This window comes from Lagenorhynchus albirostris, chromosome 10 (genome assembly GCF_949774975.1).
Source record: "Lagenorhynchus albirostris chromosome 10, mLagAlb1.1, whole genome shotgun sequence".
NCBI classification, from domain to species: Eukaryota; Metazoa; Chordata; class Mammalia; order Artiodactyla; family Delphinidae; genus Lagenorhynchus; species Lagenorhynchus albirostris.
This window is the reverse complement of record NC_083104.1, coordinates 52,355,886-52,369,835: the sequence shown is the minus strand read 5'-3', so window position 1 is coordinate 52,369,835 and position 13,950 is coordinate 52,355,886. Positions and strand designations below refer to the sequence as shown.

The window sequence follows — 13,950 nt, the reverse complement described above, 5'->3', positions numbered from 1 at the left end:
GTGAAATTTGCTTTACTTAACGTCCTTGTGCCTGTGTCTTTATGACCATGTGTGAGTATCAGGTGTTTGTATTAGTCTGCTTGAGCTGCCACAGCAAAATGCCACAGACAGAGTGGCTCACACAACAGAAATTTGTTTCTCACAGTTATAGAGGACAGAAATCGAAGGTGTCAGCAGGGTTGACCTCTCTGAAGCCTCTTCTTCCCGCATCTTCTCGTGGTCCCCCCTCTGTGTACGTCTGAGTCCTAGTCTCCTTTTCTTATGAGGACTGCAGCCGTATTGGTTTAGGGCCCATCCTTTTTTTTTTGGCCACACCACCCGGCGTGTGGTATCTTAGTTCCCTGACCAGGGATCGAACCCGAGACTCCTGCATTGGAAGGCAGAGTCTTAATCTCTGGACTGCTGGGAAAGTCCCACGGTCCACCTTAATGAACCCTTTTCACTTAATTACCTCCTTCAGTGCCCTGTCTCCAAATATAGTCATTCTGAGGGGCTGGGGCATTGGGTGAGTTTGGGGGAGGGGTACAATCAGCCCATAACAGTGTTGTAAGCTCCTTGAGGCCTGGGGCCTGATTTATAATACTGCACATCCCTGCTCATGATTGAGGCCTGACACATCTAAGCCCTCAGTATCCATTAGTAGGATAGCTGATTTATTTGGTTTACACCCATTTTTTAATAAAATATTATCTTTTGTCTTCCTTTCACTTTTTGAAAAAAAATATTTATTTTTTGGGAAGTATCGTTGCTGTGCAATATTATATGCTACAGGTGTACAATATAGTGAATCACAATTTTTAAAGGTTATACTCCATTTAGTTATTATAAAATATTGGCTATATTCCTCATGTTACAAAATATAGGCATGTAGCTTATTTTACACATAATAGTTTGTACCTCCTGTTCTCCCACTCCTGTATTGCCCCTCCCCCCTTCCCTCTCCTCGTGCTCGCTGGTAACCACTAGTTTGTTCTCTATATCTGTGGGTCTGCTTCTTTCTTTGTTATGTTCACTTGTTTGTTGTATTTTTTAGATTCCACATATAAGTGATATGGTACAGTATTTGTCTTTCTCTGACTTATTTCACTTAGCGTAATACCCTCCAAGTCCATTTGCTGCAAATGGCCAAATTTCGTTCTTTTTTATGGTTGAGTAATATTCCATCGTATATATCTACATCTTCTTTATCCATTCATCTGTTGATGACCATTTAGGTTGCTTCCATATCTTGGCAATTGTAAATAATGCTGCTATGAATATTGGGGTGCATGTATCTTTTCAAATTAGTGCTTTCGTTTTTTTCAGATATGTGCCCAGTAGTGGGATTGCTGGGTCGTATGGTAGTTCTATTTTTAGTGTTTTGAGAAACCTCCATACTGTTTTCCACAGTGGCTCTACCAATTTACATTCCCACCAATAGGACTGTAAATTTTTTCCACATCCTGGCCAACATTTGTTATTCGTGTTCCTTTTGATGATAGCCATTCTGACAGGTGTGAAGTGATATCTCATGGTGGTTTTGATTTGCATTTCCCTGATAATTGAGCATCTTTTCATGTGCCTGTTGGCCATCTGCAACTCCTGTTTGGAAAAATGTATATTCACTTCTTCTGCTCATTTTTTAATCGGGTTGTTTGTTTTCTTGTTGTTGAGTTATATGAGCTGTTTATACATGTTGGATATTAACCCCTTATTGGTCATACCATTTGCAAATATCTTCTCCCATCCACTAGGTTGTCTTTTCATTCTGTTTATGGTTTCCTTGTCCTCCTTTCACTTCTAACCTTCTTTAGAGAGTTCCCCAAACTGATCTAATTGGCTTCGTAGCATTTTAAAATTTAGAAAATAGCATTGAGACGGGCATTATAACCTAGTGGTTGAGTGTTGGCTACAAAGTCAGAAACTGTGCCTCAGTTTCCGCATCTATAGAGTGGAGATAATATTATCTACCTCATAGTGCAGTTGTGAGGGTTAAATAAATTACTTAGTGATAGAAATCCCCCCTCTCCCTACCTCTGTACCTCTGTTAACATCTCATCTACAGAACACATTTTGGAAATGGCTGGTCATGAAAATTGCTCTTGGCTTCAAGAGCAACGCCCAGTTAAAATGCCTTGAACAGTAGGGTTATTTTTCCCACGTAACAAAGAATCTGGAGGTGGACATTATTAGTGTTGGCTCAGTGCCTCTGGATTAGAAGCTTAATGATCTTGTTAACCTTCCCTCAAAGCTTCAAGATGGCTCCAGCAGCTCCAAGCATCACATACACAACTGCACTCAGGGGCAGGGAGCAAGGGCAGTCTGGGTAGCAGATTTTTCCTCCAGTGCCTCTCAAGGAGAGAAAGATCTTCCCCAGAAACTCTCCCAGATGTATTGTGTCTTGCTGGCTAGAAATTACTGGGCCAATTCTAGGTGAAAGAAAGGCTGCGAAAGTGAGCCTTAGGCTATTTCCAATCTCGATAAGGAGAGAAAGGGGTTGGGAATGGTTTCGGGTGGCCACTTAACCACCTGCCACCCTGCTTGAGGGACATACAAGTTGTTCTCATCTTAGGAAGAGGAAAACTCAGCCATGGAAGGGGTTGAAATCTCCAGGTTCTAACTCCCATTCACAAGAATTTATTCAACAAATACTCACTGAGCACCTGCCCCTTGCCTGCACTGGGCCAGGCTGTGCTGATGCGGAGGTGAACAAACTAGGCTTGGGCCCTGTCCTCTCGAACAGTCTGGGACCCAGTGGCCACCCTGTGGCTGCATTTATAAGCTGTTTATTTATTGCACATCCACCATATGTCAAGTGTCGTACTGTCCACCTTACACATAAGTCAGTTATTACAATAATCTTGAGTGTCCAGCCCCATTTTGCAGATGAGCAACAGGGTCAGAGGGTTTGTGAAACTTGCCCAAAGTTAATAGGCTGTGGAGTCAGATTTGATTCTCTACCTGACTCCAAAAAACCCCCAGAACATTCTGAACCTTAAAAAACCCACAGTGGGGCTTCCCTGGTTGTGCAGTGGTTGAGAGTCCGCCTGCCGATGCAGGGGACACGGGTTCGTGCCCCGGTCCAGGAATATCCCACATGCCGCAGAGCGGCTGGGCCCGTGAGCCATGGCCGCTGAGCCTGCGCGTCCAGAGCCTGTGCTCCACAACAGGAGAGGCCATAACAGTGAGAGGCCTGCGTACCGCAAAAAAAAAAAACAAAAAACCCCACAGTGACAGACTGTCACAAAGACATATGACTAATCAGCACTGTTTGCTGTTCTTAAATTACATTGTCATTATAGGATGCTTAACTAGATAATTTTCAGAATGGCTTTTAAGATTCCTGTGATTCTTTCAAGCTCACTTTAGGCTGTGTGTGTATGTGTGTGTGTTTAAAAGCCTGATTGAAATTATAAAGTTATTTCCGTAGTGATTTTTGCCGTTAAAAAATAATAATAACTTGCTGAGCCAGCAGTACCCTGGCATAATGTTATCTTTTCTTACAGTGGATTATTAGCTCACTCCTTCGTGCCCTCATCCATTTCAAACTTTCATTTATACCTGTGTTCACATCTTGGAAGAAAAGGCAGAATAAACCCCACTTCCGACATGAGATCAGCACTTCGCTAATTGTGGGTCCCCACGTTGATTCTTTTGAGAATGTTCCAGGCCTGCATTATTTATGGTACTGTGTGGGCTGCCTCATCTTCATTCTTGGATGATTCTTCTTGGAGAAGCAAGAGCAGTACCTCCCTGCGATTTAAAATTTATTCTCCAACCTTTTAAAAGAGTGACAAAAACTTGGATTCATTCTAGATTTGGCCAAGAGCCTGAGCCACAACTCTTGATGTCATTGACCACAGATCACCCTATAAAGACTACCCTGGGATGTGAGTGTAGATGGCGCACTCCAAACAGCGAGGCAGGGGATGGTTTAGGTTGTACCAAGTTCTTACAGCCACCGTGCAGAGGCTCTCTGCAGACCAAATAATGGAGGGATGTGAAGGAGGTCGCTTTGTTTTCCAATACTAGCATATGCTAGTCTGTAGTCCGTTAGGCAGGAGAGAAAGACTAGTTGGTTCTGTGAGGTAGGCCAGATGGCTTAACTTGTCTTTTCCTGTCCCCTCGACCAGGTTTCCGTTGTTCACTGCGGTGTACCAGATCTGCTACGAAGGCAGGCCCGTTCAAGAGATGTTGTCTTGTCTCCAGAGCCATCCAGAGCATATATAAAGTGAATCTTGAAACCTGTCAGGGAAAGGCCTGCCCTTCCAATCAGTCATTTGGATTCAGATGGAAGCCGGGACTTGGCAACAAGATGTTTGCTTGACCGTAATCCCATCATGGATGTGTATGAATTTTTACAGGTTCATTTTTGAATTGCGAGATGAAGTTCATTGGCTAAGATGTTACTGGGCAACATCTAGACGCACATATATGAACGTGTGAGTGTGTGTTCCTTTTTCATTCTGTGGATATTTCTATGAACCAAAATTAAAGGCCCTTTTTAAAAATCACTGTTGAAATTTTCCCACTGTGGTAGCTTATCAGATTGGAACTATCGCAGCAAAAAGTTTTGGATCTAATTCCTATGTATTCCAGTGAAGGAATTTTTTTTTTCTCATTCTCTTGAGGTTAAAATTTAACCAACATTAACATGGTAAAGTGGATGAGTGAGTGAGTTCAAAGATCAACATACTGTAACTTTTAAACACTATCTCAAAGCCAACATAATTAACTACTTCGATTGTGGGTTGATCTTTTTTTTTTTAACAATTACTTATTTTTAATTAGGTAATCCACTCATCTATTTTCCTCTCACTGCAGTTTTCTGCATTTTTAGCCTCTTTTCTCTTCATTAGCTACCAGAATGTGCTTTCATAAAGGCTCAGCAGTGGCAGAAGACAGAAAACTCATCTGGGATTTTTCTGCTGTGACTGACACATTCTTCTGATTAATGACACTTGTATGATGCTTTTTGTCAGGTCGTACTTTTGTGCAAATATTTCCTTTAAGCCTCACAGATCCCCTGAAAGGGGGCTGCTGTTATTCCTCTTTTAAGGTGCAGTCACTGTGCCTTGTCGCCCAGTGAGTAGGGGCACAGCCAGAGGCTCTCAGGCTTGAGAGCTGGTTTGAACTCACGCTAATTGGTTGTAGCAAATGCCATTTGCAGCCTTTCTTGAGGCCGTCGGCGGGCTTCCTGCAGCTGAGGCTTGCGTGCGTCCTTGTCTAGAAGGATATCACTCAGTGTGGACCTCACTCCAGCAGCTTCACTTGGAGTCTCTTAGAAATGCAGGTTCCCGGGTCCCACCCCAGACCTCTGAAGTGGGGGTATTTTGTCTCTGCTTTGACATGCCTTCCATGTGTTTCAATGCTCACTACTGTTTGAGAACCACTACTGTAGAAAATTTATTTTAGATTGGCATTTCTCAAATCATGTTCCATAGGAAACGAGTGTCCCGGGATCCAGTGGTGGTTCCGGTGTTCCCTGGCAAGGTCCAGTGAATTTGGGAAAAGCTGCATCTGTACACCCCTCCTGAAGGGGTAGAATGTGTGTTAGTGGAACCTGTTTATTTAGCCCAGCAAGTCCCAGACAGATTGTGGAGATTTTTTGGGTTTTTTTTGGCAAGGAAACTTGCCAAAGTTTCCAGGCTGAGGTGACCTTAGGACAGCTCAAGTATACCCTTCACTCTCTGCAAAAAATGAGGATGAATGACTACCTGTGGTGTTGTTCATTCTGAACCTTTACAGTTCAGGTCTGCCATGGATCTTTGACGCAGCTTTAAGGTAACACTATGAGGTACAGCCAAGTGGATGTCAACCTCGCTGAAACGCACATTGTGTGGACTAAGTGCTTTTAATTCTAGAATTAGAATGGGAATTACTGTATCTTCGTAAATGTGATTGGTTTCAGGATAACATTGCAGTTACCTTACATAGTACTTGATAAGTGTTTAAGGGAATGTTATGAATGTCTTACATATTCATGGATTTTCAGTCACTTTGAGATTTTGACCTTTTTGTTTTGTTTTGTTTGCGGTACACGGGCCTCTCACCGCTGCGGCCTCTCCTGCCGCGGAGCACAGGCTCCGGATGCGCAGGCCCAGCGGCCATGGCCCACGGGCCCAGCCGCTCCGCGGCATGTGGGATCCTCCCAGATTGGGACACAAACCCATGTCCCCTGCATCGACAGGCGGACCCTCAAACACTGCGCCACCAGGGAAGCCCGAGATTTTGACCTTTTTTATTTTCCAGCTTGGAACTTTTTCCCTTCTATACCCAAAATGATTATAGAACGGGTTTTGTGGGAATTTTAAAAACTCCTCTACACAGAAGTATTTGAAAGCACACAAAATGCTACAAGTTTCATTGATTTTAGGGCCACTGTTAAGTCAATCCATTTTTGCTTGTCTCATAATTAATCTTTTGAAAAGTTTGTACATAGGTAACGAAGTGTTGCTTTTTAAGATACATAAAGGGCTGTAAGCTAATTGTGGTGTCTGTCAAGTAGGATCATCAGATGTGAGGAATTCGGATTTTGTCTTTTGTATATTGTCATCTGCATTCAGCTTCCTACTCTGGGTTTTGTACTTGAGTGTTTTTTCTTTATAAATGCCCTCTTACCACTCTGAGGTCTTCTGACTGTACCTCTTGAACATAATTATAATATTCTGCACATATGGAAAAAGGTAAATTTTATATAAGTTTGTGCTTTGCTAACTGTAGATATTTATTACTCTACGAGTTATCTATTTTTATAACCACCTGTGGTCCATCATTTATTTTAATTCACCTTTCTTACTAATTATGGTAATAGGGGAGGGAGACATCTAGAAGAGAAGCTTAATTTATACTGTTTCAGCCAAATCTGTGAATGTAAAAACTACACTGTTGCCTTGTATAATCCAACCTACTATAATGTGGAACAAATATCTGTCTTGAAACCCATCCTAGCAGGTGGAATTGAGCTAAACTCCTTCTGGTTTTTCATTTAACTCTTAGCTATAACATTGGCCCCATGGTATCGGCCCAGGAGTAGTGAGGTGCCACTGTACAAAGGGATCTTCAGTTTTTCCACTAGCTCTAATCTGAGCCTTTTACCTACACATGTACTATGTTTGTTTACAGACTGTAGGTGGATATAATTTAAAAGCTTGATTTAATAAACATTTAATCCCCCAAACCTGTGCTACTGATCCTGTTTTTTAAAATCAGCTTATTTAATAGCTTTAAGAAGCTCTTTTTTTTTTCCTTCCTGAATTGTGTTGCACTGACAACAATAAAAAGGCAAATTTTAAAAGAAAGGCTTTAATCTCTAATGCATTCCTCAAACACATCTGCTTCCATTTGTCTGTGTTCCTTTCTATTGCTTGCTGATCTTTTTATAAAATTGTAAATGTAGGATGGAGGCCTTCCAGTTGCAGCCATCCAGTGGACTGTGAGGGGAATCCCCAGGAGCCTGAAACAAATGGGGGCTGATGGCCAGAGCAGTACGGCTTTGAGGTGGCTCTGTGGCTTCAGGGGAGGGTGTGGGAGTGCTTTCCATTATCACCTAGGGGTTTGGGCTGTAAAACTTATGCTAGAACCTCCAAGGGCTACACTGTTGGGAAGAAAATGGGCTAAGAAAACAACATGTATGGGAAGAAGCAAGAAAGTTGGACTCCGGGTAGAGAAGAAGGTCTCTGCTGAAAACCTGTGATCATGCCAGCACCACAAACAGGCTTTGGGTTTGAATTTTTATATCCAGGAACCACAAGCCAAAGTTAGCATAAACGTCGGAACTTGGGCCAGTAATGCCAGTAGGTAACTGACAGAAGCAAAAACAAAAACACCTGCAGAAATCACTCTGGATCCAGGCTGCACAGGCTTCCCATAAGTATGCACTTCCTACAAATATTCCCACTGAATATGCACTTTTAAAATTATAAAATAATTGCAAAATAGTTCATTGTGAGTGAAAGTCAACAGCTTTTTGAAAACAGAAGAATTAGATGCCCAGATATTTAATTGAGCAAAATGAGAGATGCTTTGAGGGGTAATTTTAAAAATAGAGACATAAAAGGAGGGTTAAAGTATTAAGGTCAAATTACTGTTGGGGGTGGAGGAACAACCAAAGAGACTTGAAAACAAACCTATTAGAACATCTTGAGATGAATATAATTTACATTATGTCTTTGGACAGATTAAAGAGTAGATTTGACAGAGCTGTAGAGGGAATTACCAAACTGGAAAATAGGTATGGAGGTATTAACAGAAAGTAGCAGAGAAAATGAGAATTTAAGAAGTAAGTAGAGGATAGGATAAGATTCAACATACATCTGAGAGAAGTTCCTGAAGAAAGAAGAGGGAGAGGCAATTTTTGAAAAAATAAAGTCTGAAATTTGTCCAGAATTTATTGTATGTGACCAGTTTTGTTATTCTCCCAAATATATTTCCATTAAAATTTTACCACATAATCTTTATAACTTTTTATGACTACTTGTAAACTTAAGTTGATGATGAACCTTTTCTTTCTTTTTTATTTTGAGGAAATAAGTTGTATGAGAAAGCTATAATCATAATCTACTACTTTACTGAAGGTGTGATTGATTTGAGTACTGAAGCGAGCTGCGTCCCCTTTGGTTTGGGTGGGAGGTGTAGCACTGTGGCAAGGCTTGGGTTCGAGATCATGCTTCATTGTCTTAGTATACATTTGGTCAAGGCCGCCAAGTCCTCTTTGAAGTGCATTTTCCTCATTGTTTAAGCAGAAATAATATCCATGCAGTCTAGCTCAAAGGATTACTGTGAAGGTCACTGAAAAGCAGGAAATCTTTTTTTTTTTTTTTTTACATCTTTATTGGAGTATAATTGCTTTACAATGGTGTGTTAGTTTCTGCTTTATAACAAAGTGAATCAGCTATACATATACATATGTTCCCATATTTCTTCCCTCTTGTGTCTCCCTCCCTCCCACCCTCCCTATCCCACCCCAGGAAATCCTAACAAAGGAGAAAGATTTATAGCTGCTTATGGCAGAGACAAGGATATATATTAACTAAATTATAAAATTTTTTCTGAGATGCACAAACTACATTTCCCAGCCTCCCCTGCAGTTAGGTGATTGAATTCTGTCCAATGATACAGGGAAGAAAAAAATGCCACTTCCTAGGATTACGATTCTGTTTGTCTTTACTCTTTTCCTGCGTGCTGACGAGATATCAATTTCCAGGATGACCTGGAAGCTGTATGTTGGCTTCTAAAGCCTGGATTCCTACATGACTGTGTGGAGAAAGTCCCCCCACCCTCAGCCCACGTTGGACTGTGATAGTTACAAAAATCATTATTATGCCACTGAGATTTAAGTGTTATTTATTACAGCAGCTGGCATAACTTACCCTAAGATGTTGCTAAAAAGACATTTGAGGAGTTAAGACGAGATGGAACTTACAGAAATATCAAGAGATTTCAGAGAATTTATACATTGGTCCCTATAGCATCCTAGTATCTATCTTGGCATCGCTTGTTTGGACACAGGAGGCTGTATTGGAATGTGGGTGGGTACACTGTGGTTATGTCTGTTCCTCTCCTCCCAGGACTAACTAGCTAAGTCCAGACTTTGTATATGTAATTGTCCCTTCTCCAGGATTAATGCCGTCAAGGTCCAGGATTTATAACGTGTGCATATATATATTTTGGTGGGGGGGGTCATGCCACGTGGCTTGGTGGGATCTTAGTTCCCGACTAGGGATTGAACCCAGGCCCTGGCAGTGAAAGTTCCGAGTCCTAACCACTGGACTGCCAGGGACCTCCCTAACATGTGCTTCTTTAACACTGGAGTGTCCTTAAGTTGTCTTCCTCATTTCAAAAGCTTCTAATTAGCAATGTCATTAGATTTTCGATAAGCCTACATTCCTGCTGTCAACTCTAAAAACCTCGTCTAGGGCTTCCCAGGTGGCGAAGTGGTTAAGAATCTGCCTGCCAACGCAGGAGTCACGGGTCCGAGCCCTGGTCCGGGAAGATCCCACATGCCGTGGAGCAACTAAGCCCATGCGCCACAACTACTGAGCCTGCGCTCTAGAGCCCGCAAGCCACAACTACTGAAGCCCACGTGCCTAGCGCCCGGGCTCCGCAACAAGAGAAGCCACGGCAATGAGAAGCCTACGTACTGAAACCAATAGTAGCCCCTGCTCACTGCAACTAGGGAAAGCTCACACGCAGCAACGAAGACCCAGTGCAGCCAAAAATAAATACATTTTTAAAAAATAAAAACCTTGTCTAGCTGAAGCCAAAAGGAGTGACTCTTCAGCTCCGCTTCAAAAACTAAGGAATGAAACATCTCTGAATTTTACACATTGAGTAAAATTGAGCCATTGGAAAAGTACCTTCATCATTGAACTCGTAATTTGTCAAGTTGGTGTTATTCAGCTTGTTGCAAATGGAAATGCAGTGCTTTTATGCTTTGATATAAGTGTTATTTGTGATTCTTTTTTGTTATACCTCTTATTTAAAATAACCTTTGGGAAACAGTCACTTGATTCCAAAATTAAGCCCATTTGCCCACTGCCCAAGTAGCCACTGTTACTAGTTTCTAATGTTCTCTTCTAGAATTTCATTTTACATAAGCAAATATATACTTAATCCCTTTCCCATTTTCCTACACAAAATAGAGCTTACTATACAGCTTGCTTTTTTTTTCAATTAACATTATATCTTGACCATCTTTTATATCAGTGGTTTGTTTTAAACAACTTTTTAAGAACTGTTTATTTTGAAGTAATTATAGATTCACAGGAAGTTGCAAAGATAGTACAGAAAACTCTCAGGGCCACCCAGTTTCCCTGAATATATCAACACCTAGTTTTTAAAATTGTAAGTTAAAATAATAGTGGTAAAGCACTTTTAGCTTACTACTCTGGTTCTTCATATATGTGAATTTATTTAATCCTCAAAATTTATCATCCCATATACAGATGGGAAAGCTAAGGCACAAAGAGGCTAAAGAACTCACCTAACAGAGATAGTAATTGATAAAGCCAGGATTTGAACTCAAGCAGGTTGCCTTCAGAGTTTGGGTTCTTAAATTTTAGGTTATGTCACCTCCTTTGAGTAATGGCCGTTCATGGTGAAACAAAGTGACTGGAAAGGTCAAAGGTGCAATCACTCAATTCTTCCTGAAAACTTGTATACATACACAGTGTTCATGCATGTATTAGGTATTAAAACATAATACTGTTCTTCAAAAAATCTACAGACGGGACTGTGGCACAGTGGCTAAGAATCCGCCTGCCAATGCAAGGGACACGGGTTTGAGGCCTGGTCTGGGAAGATCCCACGTGACACAGAGCAGCTAAGCCCTTGCACCACAACTACTGAGCCTGCGCTATAGAGCCTGCAAGCCACAACTACTGAAGCCCGCGTGCCCAGAGCCCGTGTTCTACAACAAGAGAAGCCACCACAATGAGAAGCCTGAGCACAGCAACAAAGAGTAGCCCCCACTCGTCACAACTCGAGAAAACCCACGCACAGCAACAGAGACCCAACGTAGCCAAAAATAAATTTATTAAAAAAAAAAACAGGAATGGATAAAGAAGCTGTGGTACATATATACAATGGAATATTACTCAGCCATAGAAAGGAACAGAACTGTGCCACTTGTAGAGATGTGGGTGGACCTAGAGACTGTCATACAGAGGGAAGTAAGTCAGAAAGAGAAAAACCAATTTCATATAATATCGCTTATATGTGGAATCTAGAAAAATGGTACAGATGAACTTATTTGCAAAGCAGAAATAGAGACACAGATGTAGAGAACAAACGTATGGATACCAAGGCAGGGAAGGGAGGATGGGATGAATTGGGAGATTGGGATTGACATATATACACTACTATGTATAAAACAGATAACTAATGAGGACCTGCTGTATAGCACAGGGAACTCTACTCAGTGCTCTGTCATGACCTAAATGGGAAGGAAATCCAAAAAAGGGGATATGTGTATATGTATAGCTGATTCCCTTTGCTGTACAGCAGAAACTAACACAACATTGTAAAGCAACTATACTCCAATTAAAATTAATAAAAAATAAAACAATACTGTTCTAACACTTTCTTTTATAGTCTTAATATTGGAAAATATGGACCTCCCACATCCTTTAAATATCCGCATGTTTAATTATATGACTCTTCCATAATTTATTACAGATGAATACTTAGATTGTTTTCTCTAATTATGGTAATTGCTTCAGTAAACATCCTTGCACATGTATCTCTGTTCACTTAGGTAAGTAAATCTAGAGGATAAAGTACTAGAAGTGGAATGGCTGGCACAAAGTTATGTGTTTTATATTTTAACAAACACTGCCAAATTAACCTTCAGAAGGATGGCTGCAATTTACGCTTCTGACCTCATTTTCTTTTCCTGATTACTTCTATAACCTCTACTAGGGATACCTTTATAACAGAGATCTAAATCAAACCAATAAATCCGAGAAATACACAATTTTATATTTATCAAGAATTCAGGGGAATTACCTGGCAGTTCGGTGTTTAGGACTCGGTGCTTCTATTGCCGGGGGCTCAGGTTCAATCCCTAGTCAGGAATTAAGATCCCGCAAGCTGCAAGGTGTGGCCAAAAAAGAAAAAAAAAAAAAACGAATTTAGAAGTCTCTCCTACCAGTTTTACCATAAAAAGCAAAATTTTGTTATTCAGAACTACAATTTTGGGCTTCCCTGGTGGCACAGTGGTTGAGAATCTGCCTGCCAATGCAGGGGACATGGGTTCGAGCCCTGGTCCGGGAGGGTCCCACATGCCGCGGAGCAACTGGGCCGGTGAGCCACAACTACTTAGCCTGCGCGTCTGGAGCTTGTGCTCCACAACAAGAGAGGCCGTGACAGTGAGAGGCCCACGCACCGCGATGAAGAGTGGCCACCGCTCGCCGCAACTAGAGAAAGCCCTCGCACAGAAACAAAGACCCAACACAGCCAAAAATAAATAAATAAATAAATACAATTTGAAAAAAAAAAAACCCTACAATTTTGTTAAAAAAGCCGTCTTACTAACAGCTGTAAGAGTTGGCGGTGCTGAAGGTTTATATAGGCACAGAATATGTCATGTAAGTGAGCTGTTCACGAGGAATGTTGAAATAAGAAACGTTAATTTAAAATTTAAAACATCGTAAATTCACTGTTTAAGCAAAACCCCAGAAGGCTCTTTCTTGTATCAATACAAAGCAAGCTGAAATGGGTTAAGATGATTGTCAGGAAATTCCCGGTTCCAGTGAACGATGACCCTCCTATCCACTAGAGGTCGCTCTTTGGAAATGACTTTGCCTCAGGCAGTCGGCAGCCTGCAAAAAGTAGTATCATCGTTCCTGTGGTTTTTTGGTCAAGTGGCGAGAAGGCCGCGCATTTCTTATGAGCTGAGTGGAGTTTGTGCTGGGCAATTGTCCAGTATCTAGGTTTCGTTTTGACTTTGTAACCCAGAACCGTAAGTTTTGATGTTTTGCTTTGACTCTGTTCTGTATCCACTTAAACATCGGACTGGATTTTGTTGCTTCTGGATTTCTTTCCCTTCCTTGATTTTGGACTCCCACTCATGTCTGTCTTTGTTAAATGTCTGTCTTCTTCTCCCTCTTATTCTGACACTGACATTCTGGCAAAAGCAAAAATATCTGCTTCCTTTTTATTCTCAGGAAAGACTCCAGGAACATATTTGGGGAAATGCTTCTAAAGGATGGACCTTCCTTCCATGCTTTAAAGAAGTTTCAGCCAGGAGGGTGGTATGCAGTGAAGAAAAAAACCTCTTCGCATCTGAATCTTCTCCCTGGTTTGCCTATTCATTATCTTTGGAGATAGTGTGATTTCCATTTAGAGGCTATTTTATCAGGAAGTGAATGAAATTTAAGCTTCAAGACTCTTACTTGTACTTATCCCTTCTACACAGCCTTGTACCTAACTTTGTTTTCTTAATTTTTTTTTTTTTTTTTTTTTTTTTTG

The 13,950-nt window shown here is 41.2% G+C and overlaps 1 protein-coding gene across 5 annotated transcripts in view; it reads left to right on the top strand.

The window, feature by feature from the left end:
* Positions 1 to 13,950, top strand: part of GPD1L (glycerol-3-phosphate dehydrogenase 1 like) — a 107,419-nt gene that overhangs the window by 49,626 nt on the left and 43,843 nt on the right. For 3 of the 5 annotated variants that reach the window (XM_060162475.1, XM_060162476.1, XM_060162474.1), the window contains one exon: positions 4,113 to 7,280. The exons of 1 other annotated variant lie outside the window; for it this stretch is intronic. In XM_060162475.1, coding sequence (XP_060018458.1) covers positions 4,113 to 4,209 — 97 coding nt within the window. In that variant the 3' untranslated portion in view covers positions 4,210 to 7,280. Of the gene's footprint in view, positions 1 to 4,112; positions 7,281 to 13,646; positions 13,734 to 13,950 lie in introns of those variants that run through there. One more of the 5 variants, XM_060162477.1, reaches the window with a different exon arrangement.